The sequence below is a fragment of the Zootoca vivipara genome, chromosome 8, assembly GCF_963506605.1.
Source record: "Zootoca vivipara chromosome 8, rZooViv1.1, whole genome shotgun sequence".
Taxonomy (NCBI): domain Eukaryota; kingdom Metazoa; phylum Chordata; class Lepidosauria; order Squamata; family Lacertidae; genus Zootoca; species Zootoca vivipara.
Genome location: NC_083283.1, coordinates 78,317,126 through 78,340,007, shown reverse-complemented (window position 1 = coordinate 78,340,007; position 22,882 = coordinate 78,317,126). Strand labels below are relative to the sequence as shown.

The 22,882-nt window shown below is 46.0% G+C and overlaps 1 protein-coding gene across 1 annotated transcript in view; it reads right to left on the bottom strand.

The window, feature by feature from the left end:
- The window catches only part of TMEFF1 (transmembrane protein with EGF like and two follistatin like domains 1), an 80,445-nt gene that overhangs the window by 11,361 nt on the left and 46,202 nt on the right, over positions 1 to 22,882 (bottom strand). The window contains exons 4-7 of the mRNA XM_035126088.2: positions 15,768 to 15,794; positions 10,372 to 10,468; positions 2,308 to 2,456; positions 49 to 114 (exon numbers count right to left, since the gene is read on the bottom strand). Coding sequence (XP_034981979.1) covers positions 49 to 114; positions 2,308 to 2,456; positions 10,372 to 10,468; positions 15,768 to 15,794 — 339 coding nt within the window. The remainder of the gene's footprint in view (positions 1 to 48; positions 115 to 2,307; positions 2,457 to 10,371; positions 10,469 to 15,767; positions 15,795 to 22,882) is intronic.

The following is a 22,882-nucleotide window of genomic DNA, read 5'->3' as shown; positions in this document are numbered from 1 at the left end:
CCCTGATAGCGCTGCAGACAGAAGGGCCGTCCGGTGTTAGAATCATACCTTTCACATCCGGCCGATACTGCATTCCATCATCCTTTTTCCCCAACAAGCTTGTGTCATCGGAGTCTGTTTGAGGAAAACCATAAAAAGAACCAAAGGTATTTATTGCTTTGTTGTATTATTTTGATACCCGAGAAGGCCACTGAACAGCAAGTAGGTGGTGAAACACTGTATTTTTCATGCAGCTTAAGAAGACAACATTGTCCAGGGTTGCCCTTACGTATTTCTTGAATGCGGGTTAATGTTTGAACTCCAGGAGATGCAGAAAGGGAAAACTAAGCAGCAAAACATTCCACAGATTTGGTACGTCTCCTTAGATAAGGGGAGTCAAGTGTGGTGAAGAAATGTGGTCATGATATCACGTTTTAAGGTTAGTTGTGAGACTTCATTCTCAGTCCCAAACTAAATCAACCCTCAGAGTATGAAGTGTGATGCCTGGACAACACACACACTCCTTCCTCTTATTACCATAATACTTTCATTCTCCAAGTATCACAGCTTTGTTCTTTCAAATCTCCTAGGTGCAGAAACAGCCATTAGAGCAAGATTATGTTCAGTCTCCAAAAGCAGGCTATAAGCTGGTGCCAGAAACAGAAAACTGCATGGCCTTTCTCTGCAATGTAACCCTCTGAAAATAACTCCACCATCTGAAATCTCTCTCTCTCTGTGTGTTAATTCTTCCACCTATCTTCCTTTCACGAAGAGGGAACCTTGTGGCTGGAGGACCCTAGACCGTGAGAACATACCTCTATTCTTTTCCAAGTCTCCTAAGCCATTTTGATAGTAAATGCAGTTTTCATTGTGAAACACTGGGCTTTTATGTGTGGGCACTGAAGTGTACCCAACTGCATTTTATCTTTGGATATTCCTCTAAGCCCTGAACCACCAACAAATGTTGTGGGAATGTGAAAGGAAGAGGAGGAGCCTTGCTGCTCTTTGCAGCTTTTGCTGGATGAGTGCTCCAGTGCTCAAACTGCACAGCAGGAGAGCATAGAACCACTAAATTCTTTTTGTTAAAAAATAAAGTTCACACAACAGCATGTGCTTCGTTCTCAATGGTGTCACAGACACTACCCTATCAGAGCAATGTTGCCTTTCTAAAAAAATGTTAGATCCCTGCAACAGAACCCAGTCTGTCTTGAAAATCACCAGCTAAGGGCAACAAATCACATTATGCAAAAAGAACATTGAAAACAGGGTTGTGTGTACTCTGCACTTAAAATTGGGGTGGGTGGGTTATCACAATTCTGTGCCAAAACAAGCTGAAGTTTGTGAACTATATAAACTGCACTTTAAGCAGATTTACATGATTTCCCTTCTTTTGCAGACAATTGTATATTCTCAATTTTTAATTTATTCTGCAGTGGGTGGGACAAGACACTATACAGAGCACAGAAATGCATGCACACACGTTTGGTGAAAAGTGAACCTCTTAGGCATCTCAATCCTTCATATCTTTCCTGTGCTTCTGCAAAACCCTAATTCAGAACCCTATTTCTAACTCTGACGTGAAAAAGTGATTGTACAATTTGCCCTTTCTCAGTCTGCTGGTGGATATCATTTTCCTTTTCTTCTTTTTAATTAAATAATTTATTATTTTTATATTATAATGATCACCAACAACCCAGACATACAAAAGTGAACCCCCCCAGGCTGCTGGTACATCAGATGTACATCAACAGTAAAACGTATTTAAATCTATCATATCTACAATTCTTTATATATTCACATTCCACAAGGTTTATTTAGCTTTTAATGTTTTAATTACCACAAATTGTTCAAACATACCCAAATTATTCAATAACTTCTCTAGCCAGTCCTCCTCTTTCTCACTGACCTTAAATCCTTTCATTCTGCATATCTTCACCGGTAAATATTCTAAAATTATATTATTATTCCATTTTTCCCTCCATTGGTTCACCTCTAATTTTTCTGCATTTTTCCACTTACTTGCTATAACCTGCCTGGCTGCAATTACCATCAAATTTACCCATTTACATTCTTCTTTTGTTTTTAACCCGGTGTTACCCGGGCTAATAAGAACCATTAATTTAGACATTTCCACTTTCCTTCCCACAATTTTTGGTATTTCTATACCTATCTGTTTCCAAAAATTATTAACTAAGAGACAATCCCACCACATGTGACTGTAAGTTCCCATCACTCCACATTTCCTCCAGCAATTTCTACTTCCTAACTTTGTAATATGATACAAAAGTAGGGGGTGTAGTTTTCCACTGAAAATAAAATCTGGAGTACCTGAGCAATGTCCAAGGTGTCTGATATCAATCTGTTCTTGTCTCAGGCAAGATGCTTCTCGAACAAAGCATGGGTTGTTATAGGAACTTCCGTCAGATGCGCAAACAGGATTAAAACTGTAGCCGCTGCAGTCTATGTTGCAGACACACCTATTGACACAAACATGCACTTGGATGAGGACTGATAAATTCAGCACTCTGCATTTTGTACAAGTGGCACACTTGTATCTGCACGCTGAGTATAAAAGGCAACCATAGTCATTAACACAAACACATACTTCACATAATAATATTAGTGAGTCAAACCATCTAAAATGCACCCTTGAACCCATGGCCCCGACAGCGCAGCACATAATGCTCACAGCCACTCTCACTCCTGTGGCCATCCTTCGAGAGATGTCCACTAGTTTACACTGACATTAGACTACCAGGCTATCTGTGATTTCAAGGCCAACTTGCCAGTCACTTTGGTGATCAGTTGAGAACTAAAGTGATACGGGTGCCAGGGACAGACTTTGGTCATCTTCCATAATATGGCACCCTGTGCAAGGCCAAAATTTTGTGCAAGCACTTCAGATGAGGACTGGACCATGTGAAAAATGAACATAAGATTTTAGTTGCAGTTCATTCACTTTCAGCTTCGTATTCTTGTCATAAAAAAGCGCCAATGGGCATTCCTATTTCAGTTTCTAACACTGCTGGTATTCAGAGGCAAAGAGGACTGACTCCAGAGGGGTGGGACTACACAGAAAAACCTCTTAGTACGCATGGATGTCTTACGCAGAATCAGTGCTATCATCTTTCAATGTCTGAGAAATGGTCCATTTAGCCCATCTAGCCCCAGAGTGGCCAATCAGATGTCTGTGGGAAGCATGCAAGCAGATCCTAAGTGCAACAGCACTCTGCCCATGCACAAGTAACTGCAGCCCCATTGATTTCAAAGTGCATCTGGATCATAGGGTTATATTCAGAGCAGATTTGGGGACAATGTAGGACCAGGGGGGGGGTGTCCCGTTATGCAAGTGAAAGTTGTTCTGCTCCCATTTTTTTTTAGCTGAATACCAGCCATAATAATTAAATGTAGACTGAAAAAATGCAGCTTTTAAAAAAATGAAATGGATCACATTTTTCTTGTCAGGCTGGCACTATCACTAGGCAGCAGACAAAAAGTACCACTAAAAAGCTCACAATTATTTCGTTTTCTCTTGTGTCCCCCCCCCCCCAATCTAGGGTAGAGGGAATTTTTTTCTTGACTCCCAAGTGGCTTTTCCTTATGGGACACCTCGGATCTTGCCATTGCTGAAAACTATTACGTAGAAGATACAACAGTTTAAACTTCTGTTCTTTCCTATAAGTCAGGAAAAAGTTATGGTGGTGGTTGTTTTCTTTTAAAGCAAAATAAATAAATTTATTGCTGCAGGACGGGGGGTGGGGTGGGGTGGGAAGCTGCAGTAACAAAAGCATTCATTCATGCTTTTCAAAACCCTGTCACATTGGTTTGATTATGCTGTTCTGAAAAACAGGATTATGCAATCTGGATTATTTCCTATCGCATTCAGCTAAACCACTAGAAGGCTTTTCAGCAGAGTGTTTCATCTCACAAGCAACGGAAAGTTGCAAAAGAGAAAGTTTATGCATATAGCATCCTGATGTAGGGGTCAAGAGTGCCTCTAGTGCAGCCTTGCACTTCTTCCGACATTCCCCACCTCCTCAAGAATGCCTTAGACAATTGTATATTGCATCCTGGCAGGTACCTGAGACCCATTCAACCATCTCAGAGGGGAACCAAAAACAGGGTTTAGTCAGATGCTGCAGAGCCACCATTGTTATGCAGGCCTACAGCTATGGACAGGCACAGCAAGGTCTATCTACTCCATTTTCCAGGAAATGGGTTGAGGAAATGGAAGTAACCAGCTTCATAATAAAGATGGGATTATCTAGCATTGTGGGACATCTATGGGAGAAGAAAAGGCTGAGGAGTAAACCCTGCACAAACCCAGAGTCTCTAAGACGGTTGGATGGCGTCTTGTACACCTCCATCCAGCAATTCCTGAGCCAAGCTGGTGCCAAACGCATTGCCCTACTTTCTTTTGGACGTCGAAAGGGGGGTCTTGTTGTCTCGGCAGCCCAGGACCTCCATACACACTGTCCAGGCTTGTGCCCCTGGAAGGTGGTTTGACTTGGCACACTCCATTATTTATCGACACAGACAGATGCCAACAACAAGCTAGCAGTGAAGGTTCACGGTTGCAGAGCATACAGGAGCTCCATTCAGGTACTCTGAATGGTCCCCCCCTCCACCACCAACCTTCATATCTGAACAGGGCTGCAGCTGCATTTGGTTCGGCACAGTTACAGTGTTCCCTGCAATGGTGAGACCTGATTGTACAGGGTTCCTATAAACACACTTGAGCACATGTGTGTACAATCTACTCCCAAGTGGGAGAAGGGACCAGAGCACATAGTTTTCTGCTCTCTATGGGACATAATTTCAGAATGCCTGGATGGGAAGATCAGATCAGAAGAATCTCTATTTGCATCAGCCACTAACCCTAGCAATAACATAAAATAACATGTACTGAAGACAGAGGTAAAAACAACTATACAAAATACATTTTGGAGGTTTACATCAATAATCAAATAATAGATCTTATTCTAACTGCCCCCGCTAAAAACCTTGCAGTTTTTGCTGTCACCTGATTATGTATCTTGATCTGCTAGAAAAAAGGACACAGTAGCAATGGTTGGGAGACCTGGTATGAACAGGAAGTACAGTAGTAGAGGGGAAATAATCTCACTCCTCAAATCTTTATAAAGAGTGCAGGCCAGAAGCACATGAACAACTGATTCAGTACAGTACTGCCATCTCCACATGGGCATAACCTCTTTTCCAGTGGAATTTTCCTGGATGGGAAGCATTAATGACATGAATGTTTGCGTATTATATACATAATTGAAGAGGGAGATGCAACATCAAGCTATGGAGTATTGATTCCTTACCTAACTTGAAAACATTCTTTTGGTGGGGTCAGTAGAGGCCAGATAAATGCTCTAGGGTCATACAGTAGCTAGCTAGCCAGCAGCCAGCCAGCTGAATGTCCCTGGTCTAAACTATCAGAGTAGAGTGTATTGGTCTGGACCAGGCATCCCCAAACTCGGCCCTCCAGATGTTTTGGGACTACAACTCCCATCATCCCTGACCACTGGTCCTGTTAGCTAGGGATGATGGGAGTTGTAGTTCCAAAACATCTGGAGGGCCGAGTTTGGGGATGCCTGGTCTGGACTGATACTGCTCCAAGGTAACATCAGAATCCATATTTGCCCTCAAAGGATTTGCAAGTTATGAATCAGGAACTGGTTAAGTTGCGGGCAGCGAGAGTAGGAATAAATGGGCAGTTCTGTGAAGAGTCAAAGAAGCTTTGGCAAACCCCTCCCTTTATTATCCCCTACAGGAAAAGTTTTGCCAAATCCTCTGGTGCTGTTCAATGTTGAGGAAATGGGATTAATGAGCATTGGCTGCATATACCCCAAACATTTAAAGCACCCCGCCAAAGAATCATGGAAGTTATAGTTCATTAAGTATGCTGGGAACTGTAGCTCTGTGAGGGGTAAACTACAGTTCCCAGAATTTGGGTGTGTATGCTTTAAATGTTTGATATGTATAAAGTCTGAGTTGCTGTGGGAGTCAATAAATGGGTGGGGCAAATTTTGCTCGCCATTCAGTCCTTGCTCAGTTGAAAAGACAGCTGCCCACCCTCCAATTAAATATTAGTTCCTGACTCAGGTGCTGAAGAAAAAAACCTGAGCTAGATTTGACAGATGTAGCTTTCCCTCTGTAAAGACCAAAAGCCACATATTGCAACGGTGTCAAGTGGAATTTCCACAGCAGGCTATCCTAAAACCACAGCGGCTTGTGACTAGAATATTGGCTTCTTCCTCTCAGTAGGAAACCAAAGTTGCCTTGAGAGAGGTGATGTTCCATCCCAAGGGTTGCCATGGATACGTCCAGTCACAAGCTTCCAGCTGTGGCGTTCAACCCTGTCAGTGTCATTTAAGGGTAATTGAAAACAACAGGTCACTAAGCAAAGTGGCACCATTTGTTCAAATGCCCATTTGCAGGGGGTCACTCTGGCATGGAAGAAAGCTGCCTTGCTCATCTTCATGGACCTTGGCAGAGAAACATGTAGCTTAAGAAGAATATCTCAGGAAACATATTTATTCGTGACATTTGCATCCTTCCTTAACCTCCTAGGAGTCTGAGACAAGAGTCAATCCTTCTAATTAATCCTCACAACAATATCGTAAGATAAATTCAGCTGAAAGGGGATTAGGTGACTGAAGGTCACCCACTCAGCTTCATTACTGAAAGGACATATGAGTTCAGGTTGACCCTTTCTGGATAAGGCCCCACAGCCCTCTGTCAGGCAGAGGGGAAAGCTATATTCCACACATGGTACTTCTAGTTCTAACAAACTGGGTGCACCCCCCCCCAAAAAAAAATATCGAAATGTTTAGCTCTGACAATCCTTATCAACTTGTTTTGTGGGTAGAAGTCTTGGTAACTTGACACCCTCACCACCTAATGGATTAGCACCATCAAAGCTCACAGCACCCTCCCATCCCTTCGGCAGCAAATAGCTATGCGAGGGGATTTCCAAACAGATGCCAGCATGAGTCAAGTCCTTAGGTTTCTGGGGCATCCCAAAATCTGTGAGCGTTTCCCAACTGACCAGAGAAATCTATGGCCTAGTTCACATACAGACATGCATGCTTTGATGACTGCCCTCTGGTGTATCCAGTGGGATTTCTGGATTCCACCCCTTCAACACACCCTTTGAACAAGACTCCCATGCCATATCACATTTCGAGCTTCTTTTGCGAGCCTCCTCATTTTCAAGAATGATCTTATTAGCTGACATGGGGGGTGGGGTGGGGGGTTGGTGTGCGAGAAACACAAAGCCCAAAGAGACCTTTCACGTGTGGGTTTGTTTGCACAGTTCATTGGAGCAGAGCCATTTGTTTGGCTTTTGTATATGTCAGGCATTGCACTTTTTGCTTTTGTTACTAAGCCAACACTCTACCTAAGGACATCCAGAGACCCTCACAAAACCTAACATATTTACATTGGTGTTCAGGAGTGCGGTAGGAAGATGTGATGCCATTGTTCTTGGCACAGCTGGGTTTGTGTTTTTTAAATATAGATGCAGAAAGCAAACCAAATCTCAGTGGCTCTTAAGATCCAGCAATGCTTTAGCAAGTCTGTATCAAGTGGCATTTGTTTCAGTGATTTAAAAATAATCTAGATCATTATCTGCTCAGTCTGTGATAATGTTAATCATATTTTGAAAAAACCTCCTTGCACTTGAAAAATAGCAAATCAAGTATCTTGGACAATTTTAGGGCATGCCTGGAAAATCACATGTGTCTAAGCTAAACAGGGAAGCACCTGATTTACCACAATACTTTGCTAGGAAACCTAATTCTTAGGATACAGTTCTGCACACATTTGAAGATTTTGTTGCTCTAGTCATGAAACAGCTCCTCCCAAAACCTCTACTTCCATCGAGAATGGAGAATTCAATGCAGGTAGGGGACTGAGGGAGAACAAGATGCTCAGACCTTATTTGTATAGGAAGTTTCTCTTCCTATGCTGCTCTGCAGAACACTGGAAGGACTAGAAGGATTGGAGTCAATGGCATGCTTGCATCCTATGCTGTTGTTATACTGTCAAAATAACCACATAACCACCAGCCTCATCCACATGTTCCTTCAAATGTAATTAGAGTTGTGTAGCAGCAGCTACACCACTGCTGGTCATGTTTGAATAAAGTTTCTGTTAACTATGCTTGAAGATCTCTAGATCAGGAGAAGTCGGATTTAAGTGCACCTAGTTATGTGTGCGTAACCACACGAATTACTAGTACTTCCCTGCAGCTCCACACCCATGTCTGAAACATAACGCTATGTACATCACCTAAAGTGGAAAAACAAAGCTGGCAGGAGACAGTTGCAGATAAATACCAATTAATGAGGAAAGCTTCTCTATTGCAAACTGCACCCTCTCCACCCCAATTTGAACAGGACAAGCAGGAGCTGACCTCTGGGCACATGTTATGGTTGAATTATGATCGGGAAGGCTGAATTTATTGATCTGAAATGACTAGCCACGCCATGACTAGCAAACAAAGCTACATTACTTTACTTGCTGGCAATATTTCTCTCCGAATTTCTCTTTCCTGTTTTCATTATCAAACTCCACTTGGGAAAAACTCACACCTCTGCTATCCCTAAATCCATATTCATAGTGTGTCCGGTTGTGGTACATGCTATGGTTGGAATTGTTATGTAGGTTGATGTGGGTATGCAGCTGGAGGGGAAGGGTTCTGTTGGACTGCACTTAAAATACATGTTAGGAAAACCAGACCATCACTCTCATAAAACTGAAAATAATGCAACAGTGGGTCCAACAATAGGGGACAATATCATGCTTCTTCTGGGGTAGATTGTCCACCTTTGGTCCCCCACCCTGCACTCAGCTCTCACCTGTGGCTCCTAGAAGCCGTCAGCATGTAACAGAAGCCACACCTCAGGAACGGTAGGCTAAACCAGGTGAGGGTAGCCGATGGCTCTCAAATACTTGGTGAGTTAGGGACTTCTCCTGCAGGCAAAGACAGGCTCTGGCGGATTGAGACCAATAGTGGGTCCAGCAATCAAGAAGGCGGTTTCTGCATGTGCTGTAGAGGGAAGTGAGGGGCAGATGGGGCTCGTCCACTTGGGAAGGTAGCTCATCTAGAAGGACAGCTCTGATCCTAAGGCTCTGCTGCCTTGCAAAAAAAAAAAAAAGCTGGGGAGTAAACCCTACACAAATCCAGAGTGGAATCTCTAAGACTGTCAGATGGCCCCTAGCATAACTCTTTCTGGCAACTCCTGCAGCCAAGCTGGTGCCAAATGCATTACTCTGCTTTATTTTGGACCACATTAATGAGATCGAGAGAGGGGTTCTTGTCTTCTGGGCAGCCCAGGACCTCCATATACACTGCCCAGGCTTCTGCCCCAGAGAGGTGACTTTGTTGCTAATAATAGAGAGGTTTGACTTCAACCCTGGAGGTATACTCCATTGTCTCTCAAGACAGATGGATGCCAACAATAAAAAGGAAGGTTTTTTTTAAGAAGTACACATTATCAAGATGCTTCTTCTGTGTATTTGAGGATCTTGATGCAAGTTATTTCCTTTCTCCCACATTATCATTTATTTATATATTTATTTATGGGGGGGAAACAGGGATGAATTATAATTTAGAGATATTTTCTCAGCAGGAATCATTCACATATTTATATGCAGGAATGTCACATACTGTACTAATTTGAATCTATCCAAATGTTAATTTTCCAGCCGTGCTGTGCAGCTCATGACAACCACCTGCTCAAAATTCACATCTTTCTCTTAACCAGCCCAATAAACATTAAAAGAAAGGGCCAATAGAAAAGAAAAAAATCTGCCGAGATAATAGAAGTGATAAAGTTGTGTATATTTCTGCGCTGAATGTAATGTGCTGTGGTACCTCCGACAGTCTAATTACAGAATACTGCTTAGGATGAAAAATGCAAGTTTTCAACCCTTTCTAAGGATGTTTTTAAACCCAGAATGCAGAGCTGAGGCTGCTCCACCATAATGGCTGCACGCTTCAATAGACTGTGGGAAAGCATATGTTCTCTAAATATAGGTGAACATTTGACTTTTGCATTGCTGGAATAAAGCGTACTGTTCAAAGGTAAGTAATGCAGCCATTTCCCGCATCCACTTTGGCCTATGACCCACCCACCCCCCAAAAAAGTTGCCTCAAGGGTGTATGGCCGAGCAGCTACAAATGGCCCCCCAAACACACTGACGGCTAAGAGTCACTTGTCCCCCTTATGTGTGCTGTTCTGTTGTGTTGTTGTGTTTCTGTGTTTTATGTTGGAAGCTGCCCAGAGTTGCTCAGACAACCCAGTCAGATGGATGAGATACAACAAATACATCATCTACATCCTCCTCTTCCTCCTCCTCCTCCTCCTCCTTACTTACCCAACATTTTCTGCATCTTCATCACACTCAGCCCTATACTTGCAAACTCCACACTTGGAATGTTTTCTCTGAACTTCAGTTCCAGATCCTTCATATTCTAGAACAAGATCAAGCCAACACAAAGTATTGTTTAATTAAATAAAAATAAAACAACAGCAACAGAGAACACATTTTCATATTATTGACACTTTCCCTTGAAAGCGGCTTGCATGGAGTCATCCTGTTGTGTCCTCACAAGGTATCCTATGAGACTGAGACATGGCAACTAACCCACAGCCAGCCCGGTGAGCCTCATGACCCAACTGGGGAGGCTGACCCCCCCCCCACCTCTCTACCCCATTGCTCTTTCCAGTGTACTACACCAGCTCACACCATTAGCTAAAAGATTTATATACTCAAACTTTTTGCCATTGGAGATAAAAAAAAACCTGCATGCTGGTACACAGCAGATGCAATTTACTCTACGGTAGCTACCTAATCTAAATACCTGAATTTGCTGTCGTTCTGAATGACAAAATGGAAACGTTTCACATGCATATATTACTGCAAATTGATCATTATACTGCAGTTTTCCTCTGCAGTCAAATATCCAAGAATACAATAGACGCCAGGTTATTATTATCCAAAAGCAGCAAGTGCTTTTGCTTTATAAACCAGGGGTTGGGGACAGAACTAAGCTTGGGTGAGCAGAACGAAACCACAAACACCTGAGAAGGTCTTTATGCAGAAAGCACCTCGCAAATGCCAGATTTACACCAGCACAAGCATGACTGATAAAAACTGGTATTTCAGTGTTTGAAATATTTATCACTGCCATTGTTAAACATTTTTGAGTGCTCAAAATGTTTCACATAAATTATCTTACAATACTTACAGCAATTTTGTAAAGTAGGCAAGTGTCATTATTCCCATGTTACATTTTTTAAAAAACAAAAAAACAAAAACAAAACACAAATGTTATTTACAGTGGTACCTCAGTTTACGATCTTAATACGTTCTGGTAGTCCGTTCTTAAACTGAAACCATTCTTAAACCGAGGAGCGCTTTCCCTAATGAGGCCTCCTGCCACTGGTGACCTTCTACCATTCAGATTCCATTCTTAGACCAAGGTAAAGTTCACAAACCGGGACACTACGTCTGGTTTTGCGGAGTTCGTAAACTGAATAGTTTGTAAACAGGGCTGTTCTTAAACCAAGGTACCACTGTATTTGTAACATTTATATTCTGCCTTTTCTGCAATGAGCTCGAGTTGGCAAACTGGGTGGGAGCCTGAAAGTGCAGCTTGTCTGAAGCAACTTAAGTGAGTTTGTGGCAATGGCACATTTTTGAATTGGCAGCTTCCACATTTGCCACTCTTGGCTACTGTAAAACACTAGCTCCCCTATACATTACTCTGAGGCAGTGATCACATGTCACACTAAACCATGGTTTAAATTGTACTGGAATGTGCATGGGCTGCAGCGAGCCTCAGACTTGTGTGTGTCCTCTCTCAAGTATATAAAAGGAGGAATTCAGAAGCCTTTGCAGTAGCTCATTGGTACAGCCACAGAGGAAAGACTACAGTTCACTGGTAGAGCATCTGCTTTGCATGCAGAGTGTCCCAGGATAAATCTCCAGACCCCTGCCTTGGAAATGTGGCACTGCAGGTCAATATAGACAATACTGAGCTATATGGACCAATGCTCTGATTCAGGACAAGGCACAGCTTCCACATTTAGTTAACCACAGTTTGCTGTTTTGTCTGGATCCAGAATTGCGGTTAACCCTATGGTTAGTTTCAGCCAGTCAGCTTCAGAATCCACAATTGGAAGTCAGCTTGCTTGAAACTAAAAGCAGTTAATATTAGTCACATTTTTTTGTCACATAAGACAACAAAACAGTGTGAAAGCGAAAAGCAAGCACCTGAGCCCAAGATGCACTGTGGCTCATTCCTGCTCATGTACATTGCACTAAATTAGTGGGATGTACAAATCTGGCCACTTGTATCACTGGTTCAGAGTCAAAATATTTAATAATAGAATTATACAACTGATGTGGAGGACACAGTGAAAAAGGTACAATTTCAAATTTGTATATATGCTTAGAATTATACCAATCCCAACCTGTAACTGCCACAATCAACTGTTGTGCGTAACAGACAGATGGCAGTTAGCTGAATAGTGCATACTGATTATCAATTTATTAATTACTAAAAGCAATCTGCCAGGGACTTTAATCACCACCATACTTTAACAAGCAAATTTTGGAAAGAGGGACTCTGAAACAAATTATTTCAATAATAATTAACACGACGATCTGTATTGCAAGCATGCCATTTCCCTAGCTTGAAAGCCTAGACTAATCAATTGCCATCTGTCCACAAATACATATGGGTGTGTTTTTTTTAAGTGCCTAATTTAAACTTTGTTTAGGTAAACAAGCACTCACTGTGGTTAGTGTTAAACAAAAAGAATAAGAAATGAAACTGCATGGCAATTAGCCATTACTCCATTGAGGAAGCACTGAAAACAGGTTGCATCCTGGAGATTCATCCTCTCTTAACAGCCCTGCAGCTGTGAAAGAGGCTTCTGTCCCATCATGCACACTCCTTCAGCCTGCTGGGAGGAGAGAGGTGCAATTGAGCTAGGATGATTCTCTGAGGTCATCAGTAACATTTAATGCACTGTGTTCCTTGTTGTTCTGTGTTCTGGAGAAGTCTGATCAATATAGTTTAGCTGTGATCAGTCTTAGGCTAAGTCTGATCAATATATGTTACAGTAGCGGTGAGCAGTCTTGGTTAAGTCTGATCAATCTCGACATTACTTGTGGCTGATCCTTCCTCAGGATTGCAACATATGGCTTTGAAGCTGTCTCCTGCCCCATAATTTTTGGAGCATTTTAGAGTTCCTGGGCAATCAGCTGGCCTGATCTTGATGATCTAACTCAACAGGAGACGGTCTCTTGTCACAGTGATGTGAAGTACTCCAGCCATGTTCTACGTAACTGTCCTGATACTGAGGAGGATTTTTGGCCTTCCTTCCCATGTGGTAGTGGTAAGGAACCTGCCAGCGCCTAATTGATGAGTCTGGGCATTTTTTGGACTCTCGTCACTCCCAAGGTGACAAAAAGCATGACAGCAGAGTAGTACGCCTTCTATCTCCACGAGCATTTCAGAGGCACTAGCTATAAACCACAGCATGGCCTGGTCACGCCATCAACTGTGGCAAACAAAGAATTAAAGGAGCAACCCACCCCACAGCAGTGTGACTGCTCAGGCAGTGCTCAAGGCACTCACTCACCTGATCACAACCAACAGCAAGAATGTGGTTCACTAGAATGACACCTGGCTAGTCAGCTGTTACAGAGTGAACCCATCAACAAACATTAGCAATTTTGCAAGCCATTTGTATCGCCAACAGCACAAGTTTACATGTCAGATGTAAGGCCCACTGAGCTTAGTAGGGGCTGACTCCCAGGAAGCGGGTAGAGAACTGAAGCCCAGGTAAAACTTCAGCTGTTTCATTTATTAAACTACTAAAACTTTCATCCAAGGATCATAGGGCAGTTTACAATATAAAAACACCAAACACATAAAATTGTAACAAGCAAAACATTACCCTATACTACAGGCATGCAGTTTAAAAGACCACAAATTGTGTAATTGTGGTTTTTAAGGAACAAGAAGACATATCCATGTAAGAAAACACAGACACACACCCTAATCATTCATACCTTCCTTAGAAATATATGAACTGACAGCTTAAACTGAGTTAAAGTATCAGTCCATTCTAGCCTATTGTCTTCTATAGCTGGCAGGGGCTCTCTGAGGACTCTGCTTTCCCAGCTGTGCAAGCCAAGATCCATTTTAAATGTAAGGTAAAGGTAAAGGGACCCCTGACCATTAGGTCCAGTCGCAGATGACTCTGGGGTTGTGGCGCTCATCTCGCTTTATTGGCTGAGGGAGCCAGCGTATAGCTTCCGAGTCATGTGGCCAGCACGACAAAGCCACTTCTGGCGAACAAGAGCAGCGCACGGAAACGCCGTTTACCTTCCTGCCGGAGCAGTACCTGTTTATCTACCTGCACTTTGACGTGCTTTTGAACTGCTAAGTTGCCAGGAGCTGGGACTGAGCAATGGGAGCTCACCCCATCGCGGGGATTCGAACCACCAACCTTCTGATCGGCAAGCCCTAGGCTCTGTGGTTTAACCCACAGCGCCACCCGCTGTGCAGCATTCCGCTTAGCTGTGGGCTCTCCCAAAACAAAACAACCTAAGAAGTTAATGTGCTCTCTCATCCAACAGAAGTTGAATTTCCATCCAGTAGCACAATATGGAGTTAGGAGGTACCACTGATTTCTATCTGAGGTTTTTCTCATTTGTGCATATATCGCACCAGGGGTAAAATGCCCGCTGCTGTCCCTGTGATGGAGTGGTGGGTGTTGTGTACTGAGTCAAAGGATTTTATATCTGTATTACTATTGTCTGTATTTGCATTAGGGTAAAGTAACTGCCTTTTGGTTCCAGAAGGTACAGCTACTATTGGTTCACTTAAGCTGCTGTATTTGGATCCTCTGTCTTATTGGTTTCCTCCAAAAGGCAGCACTGTGATTGCCTGATATTGTTCCCTCCAAAATGCATCCCTTTCTACCTAGTCCCTATAAATGTAGCTTTCCTCTCTTCAGAGCTCAGTCTTGTTTGCTTTAATAAAGAAGTGTTACTAGAGAACTGTCTCCAGCATATTATGTCAAGAGAGCTGAAATCACAAACCCCACAGTGGGCAAACTCCATAAGGGCAAATCTCCACTGGCTGCAGGGGAGGGGGGTGTATTTTCCTCCCTTCCTTAGAAGCCAGTGCAAAGCCCCCCACCCAAACACCAGGCAAAGCTGAGAGGCAGAACGCTTCCCCTCTTGCAGACTCGGTGGGAGGTATTCCGTTGAGCTTTGCCACTGGCTCCTCTGCCCCTAAAGGCTGGGGGGACCAGCTGTGAACTGGGCAGTGGAACAGGGGTGCTGCCCCTTGGGTGGGTACCACCTGAGGCAGTTGCCTCACCCTACCTAATGGCTTTTTAGTACACATATTGGTGCATCACTGATAGAAAAACAAAGGGCAGAATCCAATAAAAGTTATCAAACTTTTATTTTAATGGGAATAATTTAAGCAGGTGCTTAGTCTCCCATTGAACAATGCTTAGTTTTGGCTATTGAATGACACAACTTTTTTTAAAAAAAGTTAAGGCTTCTGACTTGTCTTTTTCAAGGAAAAAGTTGAATTGTTCACAAACTTTTTAGAAATCACCTTTTGCCAAGGGGAAAAGCAATCTATGTACTGGTAGTTGTGTTTTTCTGCAGTACGTGTAAACATTTCCAGCTAGGATCCTGCATTCACACAAAAGAACAAAAATATCAGGAATACTCACCCCCTTCTCCTGATCCAGAACCATTATCTGAAAAGAAAAAAAATAGAATTATCTGGGACTGCATTTTTTAATTTTAATTTTCTTTATTTAAAAGCCTTTATAAACAGCCTGATTGTGTTGAATAGGCAAGACCAACTGAATGGAGAGGAATAGCAAGCAGCACTGGAAGCCAGGGAAGATAAACTGGTGTGACTAAGGTTCACAGTTCTTACTCTGTTCCCACTCTTATATGATAATGTCTTTTCTTGGTGAGAAAAATCCCATCAGCAGCCTGATCCACAAAGGCCAGGAGCATTATCATAAGATGCTCCAGGTTGTTGAGTGCTGGATTCTACGAGGCCCATAGTATCCATCGTCAATTTCCCCCCCGGACTCTGTACTACTACTGCCTGCTTAGACTGCAAACTGAAGCCTCATGTAAACATCTACAGGGATCTAGAGCCCTGGCCAGCAAATTATTTAATAGGGATGCTGTCTGAATCAGCCAAGTGCAAAGAGGGGTCAACCAGCACTGGCTGGGGTTCTTCAACCTCTTCCTCTCTGCTTTGGCAGAGTCTCTCCCTTTACTTACCCTAGCTGCTCCTTCCCATTTCCCTGCATCTACCCACCTCACAGACGACAGCAACCGAAATGCATATAGGAAGGAGTCTGACAGCACCTAAACTACTCTTTTTGCCTAGGTCTCAGCCCAGGAAAAAGAGGCTTAGGAGTATGAAGCGGGTAAACTGTCCTTCAAAAATTCCAATATGATAAAGGAGCAAGGGAAATTAGAGCTATAAAATCCTAGTACGGCAGATGATGTCCACCAAGTGGGTCAAGAGGTGAACAAGACTAAAGGAGACGGCATGTACCGGTAGGTATTTCTATGTGGCCATGGTACATTTAATGCCATCAAATAAGAAACTTCATTTCATGTGTGTATGTCTGAGTTCAGTTCCCTAACCCAACCTTCCCCAGTCGGGTGTCCTTTAGATGTTGTTGCAGTACAACTCCCATAATTCTTGGTCACTCTCTATGCTGGCTATGGGTGATGGAGTTGAGATTCCCAACATTTTTTTTAACTAAACATTTACTAAACATTTTACTACCAACATTTTTAGGACTCACCCTGTTCCTCAGACTGTAAATTGTTTTAACTGGTTTTAATATCGTAATTCTATATTGTAACTTATGGTGAAGGACAAATCTGAAGACAGAAAACAACATCTGGTTGAAGAAGGTTGCCCTTACATATGGCCCAGAAGGACATATATAGCCTTAAAGGTGGTCCAATCAGTGGTGAAGGATGCATTAACTCATAATGGGATAAGTGGGGGGAATCCCAACTGGACCATAAAATGGTGGCCATCAATCTTCTTACTCCTTTTAGAGCCACAGCCATGACTTGATGGATGTAACCCAATGAAGAGATGGCAAGTCACTTAGCTCCCCTGCTGAATTTCTTCCTGCCTTCCTCCCACATATTCCTTTCCTCAAATTCTCAGTCCTGATCCTCCCTCACTCATCCCCTGCAAATTCCCCTCCTCTGAATGCAGGGCAGAGTGTGCCAAGAAGGAGTTGCTTGCAGTGACTTTAAAATGAGGCAGTTTCTTGCAAAGAATAATAGAGACATCATGGCCAATCCATTACAGAGTCAAAAAACACAGCATGAAAAGAAAAAGCTCTACATTTGAAGAGCAGTTCACATCAAGCAACTTAACTGGCCCCACACAACGACAACAAAGCACTTCCTACGTTGCCTTGCCTTTCAGAATTACAAGATTTAGACATGTCTGGTGAATTGGTTTTAACCTTAGTCATCTTATGATGGTGTGTGTGAGGGACGAGGGATACAGGGAAGTCCCTCCCATCTTAAGTTCCAGCCCATCCCCAAGCGCGGGAGAGAGTAAGGAGAGCTCTGCCTCCAGCGGAGAGTCAGGAAGTGGTGTCCGAGGCTCAGGCAAGGTTGTGGAGCCCAGGCCGCAGGTGGGACAGGAAGTTGGACGCACAGGGGGGAGGCCAATTCCCCCAACTCCCGAATTGCGACGCAAACGTAGGGGGAAGAGGTTGGGTCTGCCAAAGCTGTGGTGCTGGAAGAAAACGCGCCAATCGCCATTCGGGAGTTCAGACACCTCACCTTAAGGATGCATTTTTACTGCTCTGAACACTGTAAATAATCAGCACTTAATAAAAACCTTAAAAGACCATGCTGGAGTCGTTACTCTAGAGTAGCCATACCAGGCCCTCTGACAGCAACTCCCGAATCTTTTTTTCGGCTACTTTGGAGTGCAGCGATGAGCGCTCAAGAGGCTGAGCATTGGAGGCTGGAGGCCGAAGCAGCGAAGCAGGAGCTGCAGAACCTCACAGCGCACGCACAGCAGCAATTGCATGCCGCTCAGGAGGAAGCGCGAGGGGCGCAGGAGGAGCTGAACAAGCTGGTGGACCAGGTGAGGACAAAAGAGGAGACTGAGAAACAGCTAAGGGTGATGGTTTTGGACCTACAGAAAAAGTTGGAAGAGGAGAAAGCCGCTAGAGGTGGGGGGGGTGCCCCAGCCGCAGCTAGTCCAAGTGAGAAGGGGACAGAGCCTAGTCACCAAGTTTAGCGGCGACCCTAGGGAGTACCTAGGATTCGAGACAGAAATAAATTATGCGCTGGAATTGCATGCAGCAGAATTCCCAGATGACGTGCACAGAGTCTCCTTTATCATAGAGCATTTGACGGGGGCCGCCCGAGAATGGGTAAGACCGCTCATCGCGCAAAAAAATCCTTGCATGAAGAACGCAAAATTATTTCTAGAAGCTTTAAAAATAATGTACGCTAGTGACAGTGAAATGGAGGCCACTAAAGAGGAGCTTCATAACTTAACACAAGGAAAATCGACAGTTAGGGACTACTGGGCGAGATTCACCATGCTGGTGCACAAACTGGGGTGGGATCTGCAAAGTGAGCCAGTGAAATCAGCCTTCTACATGGGTTTGCACGCAGACGTTAAGGATGAGCTGGCAAGAGGTCCCAAACCGCGAACTATGGATGAGTTAAGCAAAGCGGCGCTAGCGGTGGGGGTGAGACAGGAATCCAGATGGAATGACAAACAAGCGACGCGCGCAGCAAAACCTTGGTTCCCACGCTCCCAGGACAGACCACATCACCAAACCCCACCCCAGGGCCCGCCCCCACACCCGCCCAGGCCAAGCCCAGAGCCGGAACCGATGGAGATCGGAGGAGCGCGCGCGCGGGCTTTTCAAACCCCGGCGGCGCCAAGACGCAAGGAGGGAAGAGGCGGGAATTGCTTTCTCTGCAACTCCCCCCGGCATCGCGTCAGAGACTGCCCTCATCGCAGAGAGTGGCAAGGAAAGGCGGGAACGGTTGTACCTTCCCCAGCTGACGCAGCACCACAGCAGGGAAACGAGACAGCCTGGCTGCAGGAGACAAGGGGGAGCGGCCAGGCACAGTCAGCAGACAACAGCCCCCGCCCGCCCACCCGCACAGAGAGGAGCACAGCCAGCCCACCCCTCCCAGAGCAGGAGTGGTTCTAGAAGTCACGCTCACGCTCCCAAATGGCTATCCCCTGACAGTCCTCGCCTTAATTGACAGTGGTGCCTCCGCAAACTTCTTTTCGAGAAACTTTGCGGAAGAGCACCAGATCCAACTTCTGCAGCTGGATTTTCCCCTGCACGTGGCGACCATTGACGGCAGAGAGCTGCTGGGAGGGGCCATCACGCATCAAACCCCCCCAATGAGAATGACGGTGGGAAGGCACTCAGAGACACTGGCTTTCAACGTCACAACCATCTCAGACCCCCCCATCGTCTTGGGCATGAGCTGGCTGACGCGCCACGACCCCTCCATAAGTTGGCACCAGAGATGCATCACTTTTGGATCGGACTTTTGTCTGGAACATTGCATGCAGCACCAACCAGGGGAGGGGCCTCCGATAGCCACGGTGGCCACCATGCACGTCAAGGGGGGTGAGGCAATACCCAAGCCGTACTGGGACCTGCAGGAGGTCTTCAGCGAAGCAGAGTCCGACCACCTACCCCCACACAGGCCTTTTGACTGCCAGATCAACCTGGTGCCAGGGGCAACTATACCCCCAGCCAAGCTGTACGCCATGTCAGATCAGGAACTGGAGGATCTGCGCGCTTTCATCGACAAGAACCTCAAGCAGGGGTTCATCAGAGAAAGTAAGGCAGCAGGGGGCAGCCCGGTCTTCTGGGTGGACAAGAAAGACACGCAACAGCGCCGTCTTGTGGTGGATTTTAGACGGCTGAATTCGGTGACAGAGCCAGTGGCTTTCCCCATGCCCAGAGTGGATAATCTCCTGACAGCGGCACGCAGGGGCAAGATCTTCACCAAGCTCGACCTAAGAGGGGCGTACAACTTGATTAGGATCCGGGAGGGTGATGAATGGAAAACCACGATGTTCACGCCTCTGGGCTCTTTTGAATATCTGGTGATGCCCTTCGGGTTGCAAGGGGGCTCAGCATGCTTCCAGGCCTTCATGCACCACGTCCTGGGGTCCCTCCTCTTCAAGAACTGCTTGGTCTTTCTGGATGACATCCTTATCTACTCCAATGACCCAGTGCAGCATGTGAAGGATGTCAGGGAGGTGTTGCAGCGCCTGAAGGACAACCACCTGTATGTGAAGCTGGAGAAGTGCAAGTTTCACACCAAAGAAGTGGACTTCCTGGGCTACAAGCTGTCAGACAAGGGGCTGGCGATGGACAAGGACAAGGTGCAGGCCATCCTGGACTGGCACAGCCCCAGGACGCGCAAAGATGCCCAACGCCTACTAGGCTTCGCGAACTTCTACAGGAAGTTCATCAAGAACTTCTCTCGTGTCACGGCTCCTATCACCGACTGCCTGAGAGGCAAGCAGAAGTTCCGGTGGACACCAGAGGCGCAAGCAGCGTTCGAAAGCCTCAAGAGGGTATTCGCTTCAGACCAGCACCTGTTCCACGTGGTGCAGGATGCGCCCCTACGCCTGGAGACAGATGCTTCGGACAAGGCTCTGGGAGCGATTCTGTTGCAACTGGACGCCAACAGAGAGTGGAGACCCTGTGCCTTCTTCTCCAGGAAGCTGACCCAGCCGGAACGCAACTACACAGTGTTTGACAGGGAACTTCTCGCGATCCACGCTGCGTTCCAGCACTGGCGACACTTCCTGGTGGGCGCCAAGCACCCCATCCAGGTGTGCACAGACCACAAGAACCTGGAGTTCTGGAGAACTGCCAGGGTGCTCAACCAGCGGCAGATACGGTGGGCAGAGTTCTTCTCGAACTTCAACTTCTCCATCCACTACATCCCGGGAGAGCAGAATGTCAGGGCGGATGCCCTCTCCCGCAAGCCAGAGTACATGGAGGAGGAGTTGCCACCAGCACCCAGGCATATTTTCCCCCCATCAGCATGGTCCTGCGGAGCAGCAGTGGTGAGCGAGGCAGAACTCACAGCACTGACAGCAGCTGATGAATTTGCCACCCGCATCTTCAGAGAACTGAGAGGGGGGGGGGAGCAGGCCAAAGACTTTGAGGAAAGGAGGGGTTTGCTTTTTTACAAGGGAGCCCTGTACCTGCCAACCAAACAGCTGAGAGGTAAGGCCCTCAAGCAGATGCACGACAACCCAACGGCGGGTCATTTTGGAAGGGACAAAACCACTCACCTAGTCATGAGACACTTCTGGTGGCCAGGGGTGCGGGAGGATGTTCGGGATTATGTAAGGGGATGTGACACCTGCCAGCGAGCAAAGGTGGTCAGAGCGCCACCAGCAGGTTTGCTGGAGCCCTTAGCCACACCGCACAGGCCGTGGGAAGTAGTGTCCATGGACTTCATCACAGACCTGCCGTCGTCCAGGGGCAAGACCGCAGTGTTGGTGGTGGTGGACCTCATGTCCAAAATGTGCCATTTTATACCGTGTGCCAGGGCGGTCTCGGCAGAAGAGACGGCCAAACTGTTTGTTGACCACGTATTCAGACTGCATGGATTGCCTTTAAGGGTTATTTCGGATCGTGGTCGCCAATTTGTTTCCAGGTTCTGGCGGCGGCTCATGAACCTCCTGCAGGTGGAGGTCAGCTTGTCGACGGCTAGGCACCTGCAAACCAATGGACAGGCGGAGCGGGTCAACGCCATTCTGCAGCAGTACCTGAGATGTTACGTCAGCCAGAGGCAAACGGACTGGGTGGATCGCCTGCCACTGGCAGAATTTGCCTACAACAATGCGGTGCACGTCTCCACAGGGGTGTCGCCCTTTAAGGCCAACTACGGGCGCGACCTCAGATCTTTCCCGGAGAGGGAGGGGGAGGAGGAGGAAGAGGGCCCACAGGCAGAGGATTGGGCAGAGGACCTGGAGACGGTGCACCAGCAGCTCAGAGAACACTTGGAGAGGGCCAAGGAAGCGTACAAGAAGGGGGCAGATCGCCACAGGCGACCGGGAGAGGTCATCAGGGTGGGGGACAAGGTTTGGTTATCCTCGGAAGGTCTTCCCACCAGGGGGCGATGCAAGAAGTTAGCACCCAGGAGGCTGGGCCCCTTCACGGTCACGCAACAGGTCAACCCGGTAGCCTTCAGGCTAGCACTGCCGGAGGACATGAGAGTGCACCCAGTGTTTCATAGATCGCTGCTGTCGCCGTACAGGGAAAGTACCAGGTTCAGGGACAGCGATCAGCCTCCAGAGGGAGGGGGGGAGACGGGAGACGCCCGACAGCTCAATGAGGCAACTGAGATTTTAGACTCAAGGAGAGGGGTGAGAGGACTGGAGTACCTGATAGCATGGGAGGACACTCCGCCGTCCCACAATGAGTGGATACCGGCCACAGAAGTACCTGAGGAATTTTTAGTGGAAGAGTTCCACGCCCTGTTCCCCCACAGGCCCAAGCCCTGGCACATGGAAAGGGAGGGAGAGGGGGAGGGGCAGGAGGAAGGGATAGCAGGCAGCAGCTCTCCATGGAGATGGGAAGCGGAATTTGAGGACACGGAAGAAGAGGTGTGGGTTTCACCGAGGTCAACGACGTCAGAGGCAGGAGAGGACTGGCAGAACATTTTTACTCCCACCAGCTCTGACGCCACTGACTTCTTGGGATTCCCGTCTTCTCAGGGGGAAGGAGAAAGATCGCAGGATTGGGGGGAAATTTTTACACCC